At 55.5% G+C, this 14,649-nt stretch overlaps 1 protein-coding gene across 4 annotated transcripts in view; it reads left to right on the top strand.

Moving 5' to 3' along the window:
* The window catches only part of MLXIP (MLX interacting protein), a 67,496-nt gene extending 53,062 nt beyond the window's left edge, over positions 1–14,434 (top strand). Inside the window, exons 7-17 of one of the 4 annotated variants that reach the window (XR_004439527.1) lie at positions 694–783; positions 2,170–2,261; positions 3,241–3,880; positions 5,267–5,388; positions 5,531–5,708; positions 7,530–7,651; positions 8,230–8,331; positions 8,413–8,587; positions 8,852–8,975; positions 10,988–11,117; positions 11,710–14,432. Coding sequence is in view for 2 of the 4 variants with exons in the window: in XM_033220314.1 (XP_033076205.1) it covers positions 694–783; positions 2,170–2,261; positions 3,241–3,880; positions 5,267–5,388; positions 5,531–5,708; positions 7,530–7,651; positions 8,227–8,331; positions 8,460–8,587; positions 8,852–8,975; positions 10,988–11,117; positions 11,710–11,831 (1,853 nt within the window). In the remaining 2 variants the exon portion in view is untranslated. Of the gene's footprint in view, positions 1–693; positions 784–2,169; positions 2,262–3,240; positions 3,881–5,266; positions 5,389–5,530; positions 5,709–7,529; positions 7,652–8,226; positions 8,332–8,412; positions 8,588–8,851; positions 8,976–10,987; positions 11,118–11,709 lie in introns of all 4 variants that reach the window. The other 3 variants (XR_004439526.1, XM_033220315.1, XM_033220314.1) reach the window with 3 other exon arrangements.
* The last annotated feature ends 215 nt before the right edge of the window (positions 14,435–14,649 follow it).

Below are 14,649 nucleotides of genomic sequence, written 5' to 3'. Positions count from 1 at the left end.
GCCGCTTCCTTCTCTGCCAGGCCTCCTCTGGGCCAGGGTTCCTTCAGGGCCGTCTCTGAGCTGCTGCGCGTCACGGTTGGGGGCAGGCAGTAAAAGGAAGGGAATGATGGCTGGCCTCATTTGACATCCAGGCTGCACGTACCAAGTGGGTGGGTCTGCAGAGTGGGCCTACTGGGCAGCTGTCATTCCCATAGTGCCATGGTGGGAGGATAGCAGCAGGGTCTAGTCTGAGTAATTGGCACATTTCAGATGCTGTTCCCTTCACGGGGGACATGTGCCATGCCTAAGCCAAGGCAGCCGGGCCGTGACTCCTACTAAAGAAAATCGGAAGCACTCCCGGGGGTGACCCCTCACCTTGGTGGCATTCAGTCTTCCAGTTAACCCCTCAGGGAAGAGCCCTAAGATTGAAAATTCGAACAGTGTTGGGGGAAGTCTCTGTTCTCTGTTGAGCTCTTCACAGCTTCCTGGGGTGTCCATTCCCTGATACTCAATTTTACCTTCCTGCCAAAAACACTTTCCCGCCTTCTGAGGGTTCGAAATGGCCACAAACCCACGAGAAGGTAGAAATCCCAGCCAGCTCCTTGGAAGACTCTAGAATGTGAGCAGGGCCAGGAAGGTCTGTTCCAGGCCTTTTTTACGTTCCTGCAACATTGTCTGAGAAGACAAAATGGTTTCTCTCTGTGGTCCTTGCAGCACATCTGGGAAATGCAGACATGATCCAGCCGGGACTGATCCCTTTGCAGCCTAACCTGGACTTCATGGACACCTTCGAGCCTTTCCAGGGTGAGGACCAGAGGCAGACAGCGCGCAGCTGCCTGCATCTCCCCCAGCCCAGCACAGAGCAGATCGCTGCCTTCCTTTAAGAGCGAGACTTGGTAGAATGGGCAAGGCGGCGAGCACAGAATTTTTTTAAAAACTGAACTGTTTTTTGTAGTAACTGCAAGGTCTGGGAAGCTTTTCTGGGACATTGTTCAGCAAGGAAATTGGTCCTGGGTTTAGCCGTGACTGTAAGCAGTTCTCCCTCGAAGCAGCAGAGGGCGCTGACAACACGGCCAGCTCCCTGCCAAGGCCCTGCAGTTAGATGGGTCCTTGAGCCCTGCTGTTGTGAGAGCAGCAGAAACGCCAGGCCTGGGAGTGTCTCAGAGCCCAGGATAGTTGCCAACATGTGTGGTTCCAACCAGAGCCCCCTTTCTACAGAAAAAAAAGGTGTCTCTAAGGGTAATGCCTCTCGTCATGGCACCCCCTGGGCCATCCGTGGGCTTCAGGGGTTTAGTCCTTGATTTGTTTGAGTCTTTTTTTTTTTTTTTTAGAGACAGGGTCTTGCGCTGTCACCCAGGCTAGAATGCGGTGGCTCAATGATGGTTCACTGCAGCCCTGAACTCCTTGGCTCAAGTGATCCTCCCACCTCAGCCTCCTGAGTACCTGAGTGGTTCACTGCAGCCCTGAACCACGGGCTCAAGTGATCCGTCCTCCTCAGCCTCCTGAGCACCTGGGACTACAGGCACACACAACCACACCCAGTTCATTTCTTCATTTTTTGTAAAGATGGGGTCTCCTATGTTGCCCAGGTGGTCCTCCTGCCTCTGCTTCCCAAGCCATCACACCTAGCCTGTTTTAGTCTTTGTTATTTTGAGACAGAGCCTGGCTCTGTAGCCCAGCCTGGAGTACAGTGGCAAGAACACAGCTCACTGCACCCTCTAACTCCTGGGTACTCCTGGGTTTAAGCGATCCTCCCGCCTCAGCCTCCCGTGTAGTTGGGACCACTGGTGGCACCAACCAGGCATGGTGGTTGGCACCATTTTTTGTTTGTTTGTTTTTTGAGATGGGAGTCTCACTCTGTCGTCAGGCTGGAGTGCAGTGGTGCAATCTTGGCTCATTGCAACCTCTGCTTCCTGGGTTCAAGCCATTCTCCTGCCTCAGCCTTCTGAGTAACTGGGACTACAGGCATGCGCCACCACGCCCGGCTAATTTTTGTATTTTTAGTAGAGATGGGGTTTCACCATGTTGGCCAGGGTGGTCTCGATATCTTGACCTCATGATCTGCCCACCTTGGCCTCCCAAAGTGCTGGGATTATAGGCATGAGCCACCATGCCTGGCCCTGTTTGAGTCTTGATTCCAGCAAATGCTGGGCACACTGAGCTCAGAAGACCCCTGCTGTTGTTTTTCAGACCTCTTCTCTTCTAGCCGCTCCATTTTTGGCTCCATGCTACCTGCATCTGCCTCAGCACCTGTACCAGATCCCAACAACCCACCTGCACAGGTAGAGGAAGCTGGGGGATGGGTGGGGGAAGGGGCTGGCAAGCACAGGGCTACTCATCAAAGGTTTGCTGCCGGAGCAAGGCTAATGACATAGCCACACAGTCACCAGCAAAGCGCCAAGCGGTGCTAGACCAGTGCTAATGTGCAGAGGCACGATTCCAGCCCTCTCACAGCATCCTTCAGCACCCATGGGGTGGGAGACTCTGTCGGTCCAGGTGTGCTCCTGCCTGAGTGCCAGGTAACCTACGTGCAGCTAGCTCTGCTCCGACTAATTAACATGGAATTAGCTAGACAGAGAAGAAAAGCAATGATTACTAATAAAAATAACTTCTGTATATTTCTTTCACGTTTTACTAAGCAATCCAAAAAGTTGCTTACAAGTGCTTGGGCTACAGAGCTGAGCGAGGTACCATTCTTTGTACTTATGGAGCCCTCATGCTTATGCCCGTGACCAGTTAGATACTAGTAAGCTGGCATCATCTTCAAACAGGCTCCAGGAAGAATTTCTACTGCAGAGACTGGGATCTGAACCATTCCTCGTAGCTTTTCTTATTTAGGAAGAGGTGGCCTGATGACCAGTTGACACGTGAAATTGTCCTCGGGGAGCCCCGAGCAGCTGCAGTCCAGGCTGCCTCTGCTCAGTAACAGAAGATGGCAGAGACTTTGGGAGACTCTGCAGGACTCCAGAAACAGGCTGCTAGCCAGCTGTGTGAGACTCCCAGGCTGCTAGCCAGCTGTGTGAGGGCCGTTGCCTTATCTGAGCTCTGAGTTACTTAGTTTTTAATGGAAACAAGACCCCCGCAGACACGCAGGGAAACACAAATCCCTGTCCCCAGATCAGCAGCCGTGGGCATAGAGACATGGCCTTTGTCCCTCTGTCCTAGCACCTGGCCGGTGTAGTTGGACTTGGCAGTGTGCAGCGCTAGAAAGGAATTGTCTGACCCCAGTGTTGCTTCCTGGTTCCTCTCTTCCTTTTTCAGGAGAGCGTCCTGCAGACCACCGCCCTCCCCACCGTGAGCCTGCCTGACAGCCTCATCGCGCCCCCTACCGCCCCGCCCCTGGCTCACGTGGACGGGCAGTGCTGTGAACACACCTCCCGGGCTGAGGACCCGTTTATCCAGCCCACGGACTTCGGTCCATCAGAGGCACCACTGAGTGTCCCGCAGCCCTTCCTCCCGGTCTTCACCATGCCCCTGCTGTCTCCCAGCCCCGCCCCACCACCCGTCTCCCCCGTGTTACCGTTAGTTCCTCCTCCTGCCACTGCCCTGAACCCCCCAGCTCCACCCACCTTCCACCAGCCACAGAAGTTTGCTGGAGTCAGCAAAGTGCCGTCTGTCATCACCCACACGGCCTCCGCCACCCTCACCCATGACGCCTCCGCCACCACCTTCAGCCAGAGTCAGGGCCTTGTGATCACCACCCATCACCCTGCCCCGTCAGCGGCCCCCTGTGGACTGGCACTGTCTCCTGTCCCCCGGCCTCCCCAGCCACGGTTAACTTTTGTGCACCCCAAACCTGTATCCTTGACTGGGGGCAGGCCTAAGCAGCCCCACAAAATAGTGCCTGCTCCCAAACCAGAGCCCGTGTCCTTGGTGTTGAAGAACACCTGCATTGCCCCAGGTGAGCCAGGTGGGGGAACTCAGTGTGGGGCTCCCCCCGACCCAGAGCAGAGGGATGTTTTCCCATCCCAAAGGCTTTCAAACTTGTGACCACCACCCCCACCCTGGTGTGCACGTGTGCGCGCATGCACACACAACCACTTAAATGAAACAAAAGTGGCATTAAATAATACATGTCCATGATCTAGTCCATTTTCTATGCTCTATCTTTTTTTGGTTTTTTGTTTGTTTTTTTTTTGAGACAGAATCTTGCTCTGTCACCCAGGCTGGAGTGCAGTGGTATAATCTTGGCTCACTGCAACCTCCCCGTCCCGGGTTCAAGCGATTCTCCTGCCTCAGACTCCCGAGTAGCTGGTATTACAGGTGTGTGCCACCATACTCGGCTAATTTTTGTTTGTTTGTTTGTTTGTTTTTTGAGACAGAGTCTCACTCTGTCGCCCAGCTCTAGTGCAGGGGTGTGATCTCGGCTCACTGCAACCTCCGTCTCCCGGGTTCAAGCGATTCTACTGCCTCAGCCTCCTGAGTAGCTGGGATTATAGACACCCATCACTACGTCCGGCTAATTTTTTGTATTTTTAGTAGAGACAGGGCTTCACCATGTTGGCCAGGCTGGTCTTGAACTCCTGACCTTGTGATTCACCCTCCTTGGCCTCCCAAAGTGCTGGGATTACAGGCATGAGCTACCACGCCCAGTCTATTTTTTTTATTTTTAGTAGAGATGAGGTTTCATCACGTTGGCCAGACTGGTCTCGAACTCCTGATCTCAGGCGATCTGCCCACCTTGGCCTCCCAAAGTGCTAGGATTACAGGTGTGAGCCACCGCACCCAGTCTCTATTCTCTATCTTTTTTTTTTTTGAGATAGAGTTTCACTGTTGTCGCCCTGACTGGAGTGCAATGCTGCAATCTTGGCTCACTGCAACCTCCGCCTCCCGGATTCAAGTGATTGTCCTATCTCAGCCTCCTAAGTAGCTGGGATTACAGGCATGTGCCGCCACACCTGGCTACTTTTGTATTTTTAGTAGAGACGGGGTTTCACCATGTAGGCCAGGCTGATCTCAAACTCCTGACCTCAGGTGATCCGCCCACCTCAGCCTCCCAAAGTGCTGGGATTACAGGTGTGAGCCACAGCACCCAGCCTCTCTATCTTTTTTTAAAGTGAGTCACAACCTGCAGTGTGAAAACACATGGTCCTGGTTATCTCTTTACTGGGTCTATAACATATCTCCTTCAAGAAGTCACACAAAGTTTTAGGTGCCTTGGTGGCTTCGTCTTCTTGTCCCCTGCGATTGGAAACAAGCTGTCTCACTGGCAGAGAGGCAGCCTCTGCAGGGTGGGCCAAGCCCTGTGGTCCAGGGCTGCACCTGAACCTCCTCCTTGTCCTGACAGCTGCCTTTTCAGGCCAGCCACAAGCAGTGATCATGACGTCAGGGCCTCTGAAGAGAGAAGGGATGTTGGCCTCCACGGTGTCCCAGTCCAACGTGGTCATCGCACCTGCTGCCATCGCCAGGGTGAGGAGGGCCCTGGACAGGCCCGCAGTGTCCTTCTCACGTGGAGCACCCTGTTCTTGGGCAGCCCTCACCCGAGATGACGGGTGTGCCGCCCTGCTGTGCATCATCGGTCGGGGGTGACCTCTCTCCCATGTGACTGCAGGCTCCTGGGGTCCCGGAGTTCCACAGCAGCATCCTGGTGACAGATCTCGGCCATGGCACGAACAGCCCGCCTGCCCCCATCTCCCGGCTCTTCCCGAGCACAGCGCAAGACCCCCTGGGGAAGGGCGAGCAGGTCCAGCTGCATGGGGGCAGCCCCCAGGTCACCGTCACAGGGCCCAGTGAGTGTTCATTCAGCGGGATGGTTGGGACATCACAAGGGAAGTAACTGGGCCTGCTGTGGCTCATGGGAGGCGCTTCCTGGGTCCTCAGGACGGAGCCTGGGCTTAGGACACACAGTGAGGTCTTGTAAGCCTGCCAATAACACAGTCTGGGAACGTGCTCTGTGGGTGGCAGGATGACCTGTGGTGGCACTGGCAGGGCGAAAAGTAGTGGGCACGTGGCAGCGTAGGTGACCAGTGTGCTCAGGGAGTCCCTGCTGACTGCCCACGAAGGCCTGGCACTAGCTGCTGTTCTCACCCAGAGAAGGGATTGCGGAGCCCTGGGGTTCCTGTCTCTGGGAACTTCAGCCTGGGGTTGCTGTGGCCACAGAAGCCACCCAGCCTCATCTGGGCACCAACATGGCCTTCCCCAGTAGGTCTCAATCTCAGCACTACAGGTCTGTGCCCCATGCCCACTCTTGGGCCATCCAGGGGTGAGACAGTCAGAGCAGGATTGATTTTGCCCAGGGACATCTGAGGAGCCAGCAGGCCAGGTCAGGGACGAATGGTTTGCCTGAGGCTGTGCTGCTGGTAGAGGGTGTAAGCAGATGGGGCCCCTTCCCTCAAATGCCTGCCGTGCCAGGAAGAGAAATGGAAATGGCCTCTTTTCTTAAATAAAAGCATGGTGTAGGCCAGGTGCGGTAGTTCATGCCTGTACGCCCAACACTGGGAGGCTAAAGCAAGTGGATCACTTGAGATCAGGAGTTCAAGACCAGCCCGACCAACATGGCAAAAAATAAAAATAAATTTTTTTTGTCCCTACCAGATAATAATAATAATTATTATAATAATAACAGGGCATAGTGGCATGCACCTGTAGTCCCAGCTACTCAGGAGACAGAGATGGGAGAATCACTTGAACCCAGGAGGTGGAGGTTGAAGTGAGCTGAGATGGAGTCACTGCACTCCAGCCTGGACGACAGAGCGAGACTCTGTTTTAAACAAACAAAAGCATGGTGTAGCTGCTCCTGGAACTCTGTGAGCGAAGAATTGTCTTCCTCCTCAGGAAGACACGAATGAGGGAGGGTCTCTGACTTAGTGGGCTTGGCCAGCAGGGGCCTTTTCCAAGGACAGGCTTTGGAGAATAAGGACTCTTCAGTCTGGAAAGACAGAAACACAGGAGAGTTGGGAGTTAGGCCCCTCAAATAATCGAGGGAGAGGTTAGGGCCAACCATTCATTGCCTTGGTCTCCGGAGTCTCAGAACACAGAACTTAGAGCCTGCTGTACAGCCTCACGGGGAGTTTGGGGAAAATAATCCGACAGAGAGGAAAGGAAGCCGAGGCATTTATTACAGTGAAGCGGGATGGCCAAGAAGGCCGAGTCCACCTGGGGCCAAGCGCGGTCACTCACTCCTCTAATCCCAGCACTTTGGGAGGCTGAGGCAGGTGGATCGCTTGAGCCCAGGAGATTGAGACCAGCCTGGACCATATAGTGAGACCTTGGCTCTATAAACAATGTTTTTTAATTTAAAAATACAATAATAATAAGGAGCCCACCTGCGAAATATCTCCTAAAGTGACACCAGTGACTGGAACACGTCACACAGGGTTGCTCCATCGTGTTCTGTGTGGGTTAAGGGTGTTTTTGTTGTTGTTATTAATTTAAAATTTCTGGGGAGTGAATAAGAAAAATCTAAGGAAGCATGTGTGTGCAGTTTAAAGAACCAAGTACAGCACGTGGGTAGCAACGAGCACCTCATAACCCTGCAGAGACCCTGGACTGCCTCTTGGTGGCTTTCAGGGGCCAGGCCTCTGTCCCTCAGAGGAGTCTGTCCTTACCAGGTCGGGACTGCCCAAACTCAGGGCAGGCCTCTCCATGTGCATCGGAGCAGAGCCCCAGTCCTCAGTCTCCCCAGAACAACTGCTCAGGGAAATCCGACCCCAAAAATGTGGCTGCACTAAAGGTACTGCATGTCTCTCTCGGGTCTTGGTTCCCTTGGGAGGAGGGGAGAGGAGTGCAGAAGGACATCAAAGAGCTGTGTCTGTCTGGAACGGAGACCTCAGACCCAGCCAGAGCTGCCCAGGCAGGGGTGGATCAGAAATGGGCTTCTCCTTGCCCCATCCCACGAACCAGTCCTGTGGGGACGGTGGGCCCGCTGGAGGCTTCTGGGAAGCCCGGGAACCAATGCTGAGTCCACGTAGTGTGTCAGGTACCGCATCAGTTGCAGGAAGGGTGTGGCCACCACCAAGGCTGGGCTGGGGGAGGAGGCGGGGCTGGGTGGGGAAGGCGGGGCTTGCAGCACCTGGGATGCACCGTGCAGCCCCGCGGTTCCCAGCCCTGGCTGTGCTCCGTTCTGCGGAGCAGGTTTTGTAGGGTTCCCCGTCTTGTCCCCGCGGCTCCTCATTGGAGCCTTCAGCTTCTTGTCATGCCCTCCTCCCACGTAGCTCTCTAGCCCTGGCCCTTGGGCATCCAGCATCAGCGTAGTGGGTAAGGAGGGGTGGGCAGTGTGCCTGTCTCAGTGACCAGTGGGTTCTCCAGCAGAACCGGCAGATGAAGCACATCTCAGCTGAGCAGAAAAGGCGCTTCAACATCAAGATGTGCTTTGACATGCTCAACAGCCTCATCTCCAACAATTCCAAGCTGGTGAGTTGCCAAGAGTGTGGGCCGTGGCAGGGCAGGGGAGCTGGCAAGACATGCTCCCTGCATGGTCATTGCTGGTGGCAGGCCTGCTGGCTGTGGGTGCCGCCTCCAGCCACCTGCCCCTTCTGCAGACCAGTCACGCCATCACACTGCAGAAGACCGTGGAGTACATCACCAAGCTGCAGCAGGAGAGGGGCCAGATGCAGGAGGAGGCCCGGCGGCTTCGGGAGGAGATCGAGGAGCTCAATGCCACCATCATGTGAGCTTCTGGGCCTTGGGGCTCCAACCAGGCACCCCAACCCCACGCAGGGCCTGCCTCAGAGGTGGTGAGACCCTGTGGCCTCGTCACTGGTCGATGCCTCTTTGCTGCAGTAGTTCTGCTCTTTGTCGCCCTCCTACCACAGACCTCTCTTCTCTGTGCCTGGCTGCAGCACGGCACTGGGCCAGCCCTGTCCATCTTGTGTCCCAAGGTCCTTATTGGCCACTGGCTGCTCCACAGCTCCCACGGCTCCTGTCATTTCAGCTCCTGCCAGCAGCTGCTCCCTGCCACGGGAGTCCCCGTCACCCGGCGCCAGTTTGATCACATGAGAGACATGTTTGATGAATACGTGAAAAGCCGGACCTTGCAGAATTGGAAGTTCTGGATCGTATCTTTGGGTTTTCTTTTTGCTCTTCCCTGCCCTCAGCCAATGCACTGAAGCCACAGACCTTGGCACTGTAGTTACTTTAGAAAGACTCTTTAAATGCCTGTCACCAAGCTCCTTACGACAGGCAGTGCTAGTGTCTATCTCGGGAGAGAGTGGTCCGGCCTGGCCTGCTGTGTGGGCTGGAGCTGCTGATGGGGCTTCAGGGTGCTTTGCAGGAAGGGCTAAGGAGGCAGAACAGTGGGCTTCGCTCTCTAGGTCCTTAAGAAATCAGGACAATGCTAGAGCCACTTGCAGAAGGTGCAGGGGAAGGAGGAGTGGTCCCACAAAGCCTGGCAGCCAGCTTGGTCCTCGAAGCCACAGGGAGGGTGAGTGCCACACCTGCTGTGACAGGTGGAAACCAGGACTCCCTCCACCGAGTGGCAGAGCCCAGTCTGAAGCCTGACGGAACATGTCCACCTCTGTCCACCTCTGGGGACTCTTGGGCCAAGGCCACCCTGAACTTGGCCTTCCAGGTGGCAGCATGGCTCTTACGGGGAGTGGTTCCTGCCTGGTCACTCCCCACCCTGCCACTGCTCTGCCTCTGAGTAAACAGCACATGTGTTGGGTGGGCCGTGGCACTGAGGCTTGGGTCTGACAGAGGTGACAGTCGTGTGGGAGGAGAGAATCCCAGTTGCAGCTGTCGGGCAGGGCAGGCACAGCACCTGTGTGTGCGGGAAGCGTCAGGTGTTTCTGTTTGTATCTTTTTTCCCCCGAGACAGGGTCTCACTCTGTCACCCAAGCTGGAGTGTAGTGGTGCAGTCACAGCTCACTGCAGCCTTCACCTTCCCAGACTCAAGTGATCCTCCTGCCTCAGCCTCCTGAGTAGCTGGAACTACAGGCTCATGCCACTATGCCCGGCTAATTTTTGTATTTTTAATGGAGATGGGGTTTCACCATGTTGGCCAGGCTGGCCTCGAACTCCTGACCTCAGGTGATTCCCCCCCCCCATCTTGGCCTCCCAAAGTGCTGGGATTATAGGTGTGAGCCACCATGCCCGGCCATAAGAGGCAGTTTTTAAATGAACAGGTGACAGCCTCCAGCTCTGATTCCCTGTGTTGCTGTTTTACTGCCTGCCCTGGTCCTGATCCCTGTCATTAATAGAGCTGGGTGGCATCTGGAATGAATTGGAGCCTCTTTGATGAAATGGCACACTCCCCATCATCAGGCCGGGGTGGGGGAACTGTGGGCGCCGTCCTGATCAAAGTCCAAGAGGAGACCAGCCTCAGGCCTTCACTAAGATGGTCTAGGAGACTGGCATGCATTTTTGCATTTAACACAGAAGGCAAACACCACTTTCAGGCAGATGGCTTCTGCCTTCATTTATTATTATTTTTGAGAACAGAGTCTTGCTCTGTCACCCAGGCTGGGGTGCAGTGGCACAATCTCGGCTCACTGCAACCTCCGCTTCCTGGGTTCAAGTGATTCTCCTGCCTCAGCCTCCCAAGTAGCTGGGATTATAGGCACCCACCACCACGCCCGACTAATTTTTGTATTATTAGTAGAGACGGGGTTTCACCAAGTTGGCCAGGCTAGTCTCAAACTCCTGACCTCAAGTGATCCACCCACTTCAGCCTCTCAAAGTGCTGGGATTACAGGCGTGAGCCACCACACCCGGCTGGCTTCTGCCTTTCCACCTGTTCTGTGCTTCTGATGTTCCTGCCACTGTATGTAAGAACCATTTTGATCACGTGGTTGTGCTAGGACCTGTTCCAGACTAGAGACCTTCTGTGTCCCTGCCCCCTGCCCGCTTGGTGTTCGGCCCTGTTGTCCAGATACAGTTAGAGCAGAGTGTTTTCGTGAAGTGGAAGACATACCTTGCCTAGAGATCTCTCCCCCTTTTCCCCAGTGATCCATTCTCTGTGGCCAGGTGCTTTCCAGCCCCAGGGGAAAGGAGTAGGCCAGCCCGGCCACCTTCAGGTCTGCAGTCCCCAGCCCCTCTCTGTGCCTGCCTTTTCTTTAACCACACACTGCAGTTCAGCATAATTATCAAGCCGCTGTTTGAGTCATTCAAGGGCATGGTGTCCACCAGCAGCCTGGAGGAGCTGCACCGGACGGCGCTGTCCTGGCTGGACCAGCACTGCTCCCTGCCCATCCTCAGGCCAAGTGAGTGGGGCAGTGCCAGGGTGGGGGGCTTCATGCTAGTCTTGGAGGGAGGACGGCCCCAGGCTGAGAACAGTGTTTGCCAGACTCCACTGCAGGCAACCAGGTGGGGCCGGGGCAGGGGCACAATGCTGTCTAGGAGGCCCTCAGTTAGGAGCTCCTGCCCTCCCGTGTCTCCCAGCCTGCTCAGACCCAGCTTGCATGGATTGAGTGCCCACTATTTGCCAGGCCCTGTATCAGGTGCCTTCAGGTGTGCTTTCTTATGTAATTCTTATAATAACAAGCAAAGATGATCCTGTATGTTAAGGTTTATAGAAGCTTAATATCAGAACAGCTGGCAGCCCCGTGGCACCAGGAACAGCATAGGATGCTCCGCCTACAGCAGCTCCTGCTAGGATTTGGGGAGGCTTCTGGAGGCAGAGGGGTGAGTGCCGAGGTCTTGGTGTAGGGCCCCAGCACTCCTCCCTGCAGTCCAGAGCGGCTGCCACTTGCCCCATGTCTGAGCATTCCCACATGGGTTGTAGGTACGAAAGCAGGTGTGTGGTGTGTAGTGGTTCTGTGTCACTGCCCATGTCTGACCCTTTCTGTCTTGCAGTGGTGTTGAACACGCTGCGGCAGCTGAGCACCTCCACCTCCATCCTCACAGACCCGGCACAGCTGCCGGAGCAGGCATCCAAGGCCGTCACCAGGATCGGCAAAAGATTGGGAGAGTCCTAGCTGCTTAGCTGGCATGCAGCCGCATGAGATGCCAGGAGACCCTTCCCTGCTCATGGAGAGTGGGCTGTGCCCCCCCAGCCCTTCCTGACGCTCAGCCTTGGGGCCTCTCTCCAACTCTACTGGCCCACCGTGGTGTCAGGAGGCCATGCTCAGGTCTGAAGCAGGTTCGGGGCCTGCTGACAGCAATAGCCCGCCTTTGGGAACCCCTTGCTGTGAACTCTCTCACTCAGTGACCTCATTCACCAACCTCTTCTGCCCTTGGGGCAGCCCAGACAAAAGGGAAGTGCTGGCCGTGCTGGTCCTGCCCTGCTGGTGGCCTGCCAGGCCCGGCGCCGGTGAGCGAAAGCGATGGGATGAGGGTGACAGGGCCTGCTCCTGTCCTGAGGTCCAGCCTTGTCCCTCCTGCCACGTCCTGTCCACATGCATGCCTCTGCCTGATGCCCTGCTCCACTCTCCGGCCTGCCCGTGGGGCAGTCGGAAGGCATCTTTCTTTCTCCCCTCAACTCTTGACAATGCCTGGCCCTTGTGGATGGACTTGGGCTTCTATTCAGGCTTATGCATGGCAGGCTGCCAGGAGGAAGTGCCTTCTTCAGAGAGCCTCCAGGACACGTGTGCAGAAAGGTGGATGTGGGACACACAGGACCAGAATGGAAGTGTGTGATGCACGGTGGCTGCTCTGGCTGACAGGCCCTGCTGGGCGTGTTTCATCTGTCCCCTTTGAGCTCCACCTGACATTGCAGGATCCACAGGGACTCAGCCTGGGACTTTCTCGGATGTCACCTCACCACCATGGCCCTTCTGCCATTCTTCTCTACTTGTCTCCAGCTGCAGCTGTTGACAGGTCAAGCGTGTCCAGTGGGAGCTTAGAACCCTGAAGTTCTAGTGTCCGAAAGATCAGACTCCACGTCCTGCTGTCAACCCTGTCATCTTGTCTGATGTCTTTCAGCCGGGTTCCCCAAACCAGGACAGTTCTCGGACCAAGGATGCCCCCACACTCAAAAGTCTGTCCTGTCTTGTGTTTGGAGAAGGAAACAATGTTGGCGGGCAGCAGTCTGCGGTGGTCAGCCCTCAGAGCTGTCTCTAGGCATCTCTCAGATCCGACAGCAAAGAATCTACCCAGATCAGGGCTGGGTGGAGGCGTGGCTGGGCTGGGGGCCATTTTGAGCATGCAGCGGGAGGTTGGCCCAGCCTCAGTCCTTGCCCTTCTCTGGCTACCTCTGCAGGGAGCTGCAGGGGCAGGCACTCTCTCCAGCACTCAGGGAGCCCGGCCGAGGGTACCTCCTCGTGGAAAGAACGCACTTTAAAGCTCTGCTGAGGAGTTTGGAGCCCAGGCTTTCAGGCGACCTCTGCCCTCTCTGCCTCTCTTCAGCCTCCCTCTCTGCCTGCAGGGCCTGGGAAGGGCTTTGAGGGAGCCTGGGAGCCGTGTGAAGAGGGTCACACCAGGCTGTCCCCAAAGTTTAGATCCAGTTGGAGGTTCTCCTTGGCTCCTGCAGGCCTGCAGGGGTCTCTCCCCAGTTCAGGCCTCCGGCCAACCGCCTGCCCCTTATCTGTGCTTCAGCCTTGCACAAAAGCAGCTTGGTGACACCACGCAGCCACTCAGAGCATGTGTTTACAGGCTTTCCAGATCACCTTCCTTTGGGGTGAACATAAGATGAGGCTGGGCTGGTCCTTGGAATTTCCCCTGGGAAATGGTAATAGACTCCATCCTTGACCCAGGGATAAGCATGAAGGCATTGTCCCAAAGGCAGAGGCCACGGTGGTAGGAATTCCACCAAGGCCAGAAGGGAAAAAGGAAGAGGCCACCGTGTCCAGCTGTGTGGGCCCTGGGGAGGGTCGTGAGTGCAGCCCGTCTCCACTTCCGTGCCTTTGTAAAACGTGTAGATAACCGCAGTGGTTGGCTGAGCCAAGAACTCTCCTAAGTCAGTGGCTTTCTCCCCACCTGGGGATTCATTCTTTTTAAACTCCGTGGGATATAAAATTGGCCTCCTGCTGCTTCGGCCTACCTCTCCCTCTGCTGACTTAATGTCATGATTCTGTTTCTTCAGGTATTTAAGGCTGTTAGGTTGTGTGAGCCTTGAAGGGGGGCTGTGTGTGTGTGTGTCCCAGCGACTGTCCACTGTCCAGGAGACACATGTCTTTGTATTGGAGATATTTCTGTAACTCATTCTCTTGGTGCTCACGATTGCCATGGCCATAAGGCCACAGTGCCGTATCTCTGCTGCAGACATGATTGTTTCTTGTTCTAGAGGTTTTCTTGTTTTCAAATCTTGCCTGATGAATCCAGCCAGACCAAGGGGCCTAGATTTGACCTCTGTCCTGGGCTCCTGGGCCAGGTGCAGGGACATCTGAGGCCATTCTGCTGGCCGCCTCCAGTGGGTGCTCACCTCAGGGTGGGCTTTGTTTACACTCATTTTCACCCTGATTCTTGCCCCCACTTTCATAAAAGAAGTTTCAAAATGCTGATGCTTTGGAGAGTAAGAAAATCAATCTTGGCTGGGCGCGGTGGCTCAAGCCTGTAATCCCAGCACTTTGGGAGGCTGAGACGAGCACGAGGTCAGGAGATCGAGACCATCCTGGCTAACACGGTGAAACCTCGTCTCTACTAAAAATACAAAAACTAGCCGGGTGAGGTGGCGGGTGCCTGTAGTCCCAGCTACTCGGGAGGCTGAGGCGGGAGAATGGCATAAACCCGGGAGGCGGAGCTTGCAGTGAGCTGAGATCCGGCCACTGCACTCTAGCCCGGGCGACAGAGCGAGACTCCGCCTCAAAAAAAAAAAAAAGAACATCAATCTTGGCTGGGCGCGGTGGCTCCTGCCTG

This window comes from Trachypithecus francoisi, unplaced genomic scaffold (assembly GCF_009764315.1).
Source record: "Trachypithecus francoisi isolate TF-2019V2 unplaced genomic scaffold, Tfra_2.0 Lachesis_group11, whole genome shotgun sequence".
NCBI lineage: Eukaryota > Metazoa > Chordata > Mammalia > Primates > Cercopithecidae > Trachypithecus > Trachypithecus francoisi.
The sequence above is the reverse complement of the archived record's forward strand: the minus strand, read 5'-3'. Positions and strand labels throughout refer to the sequence as shown.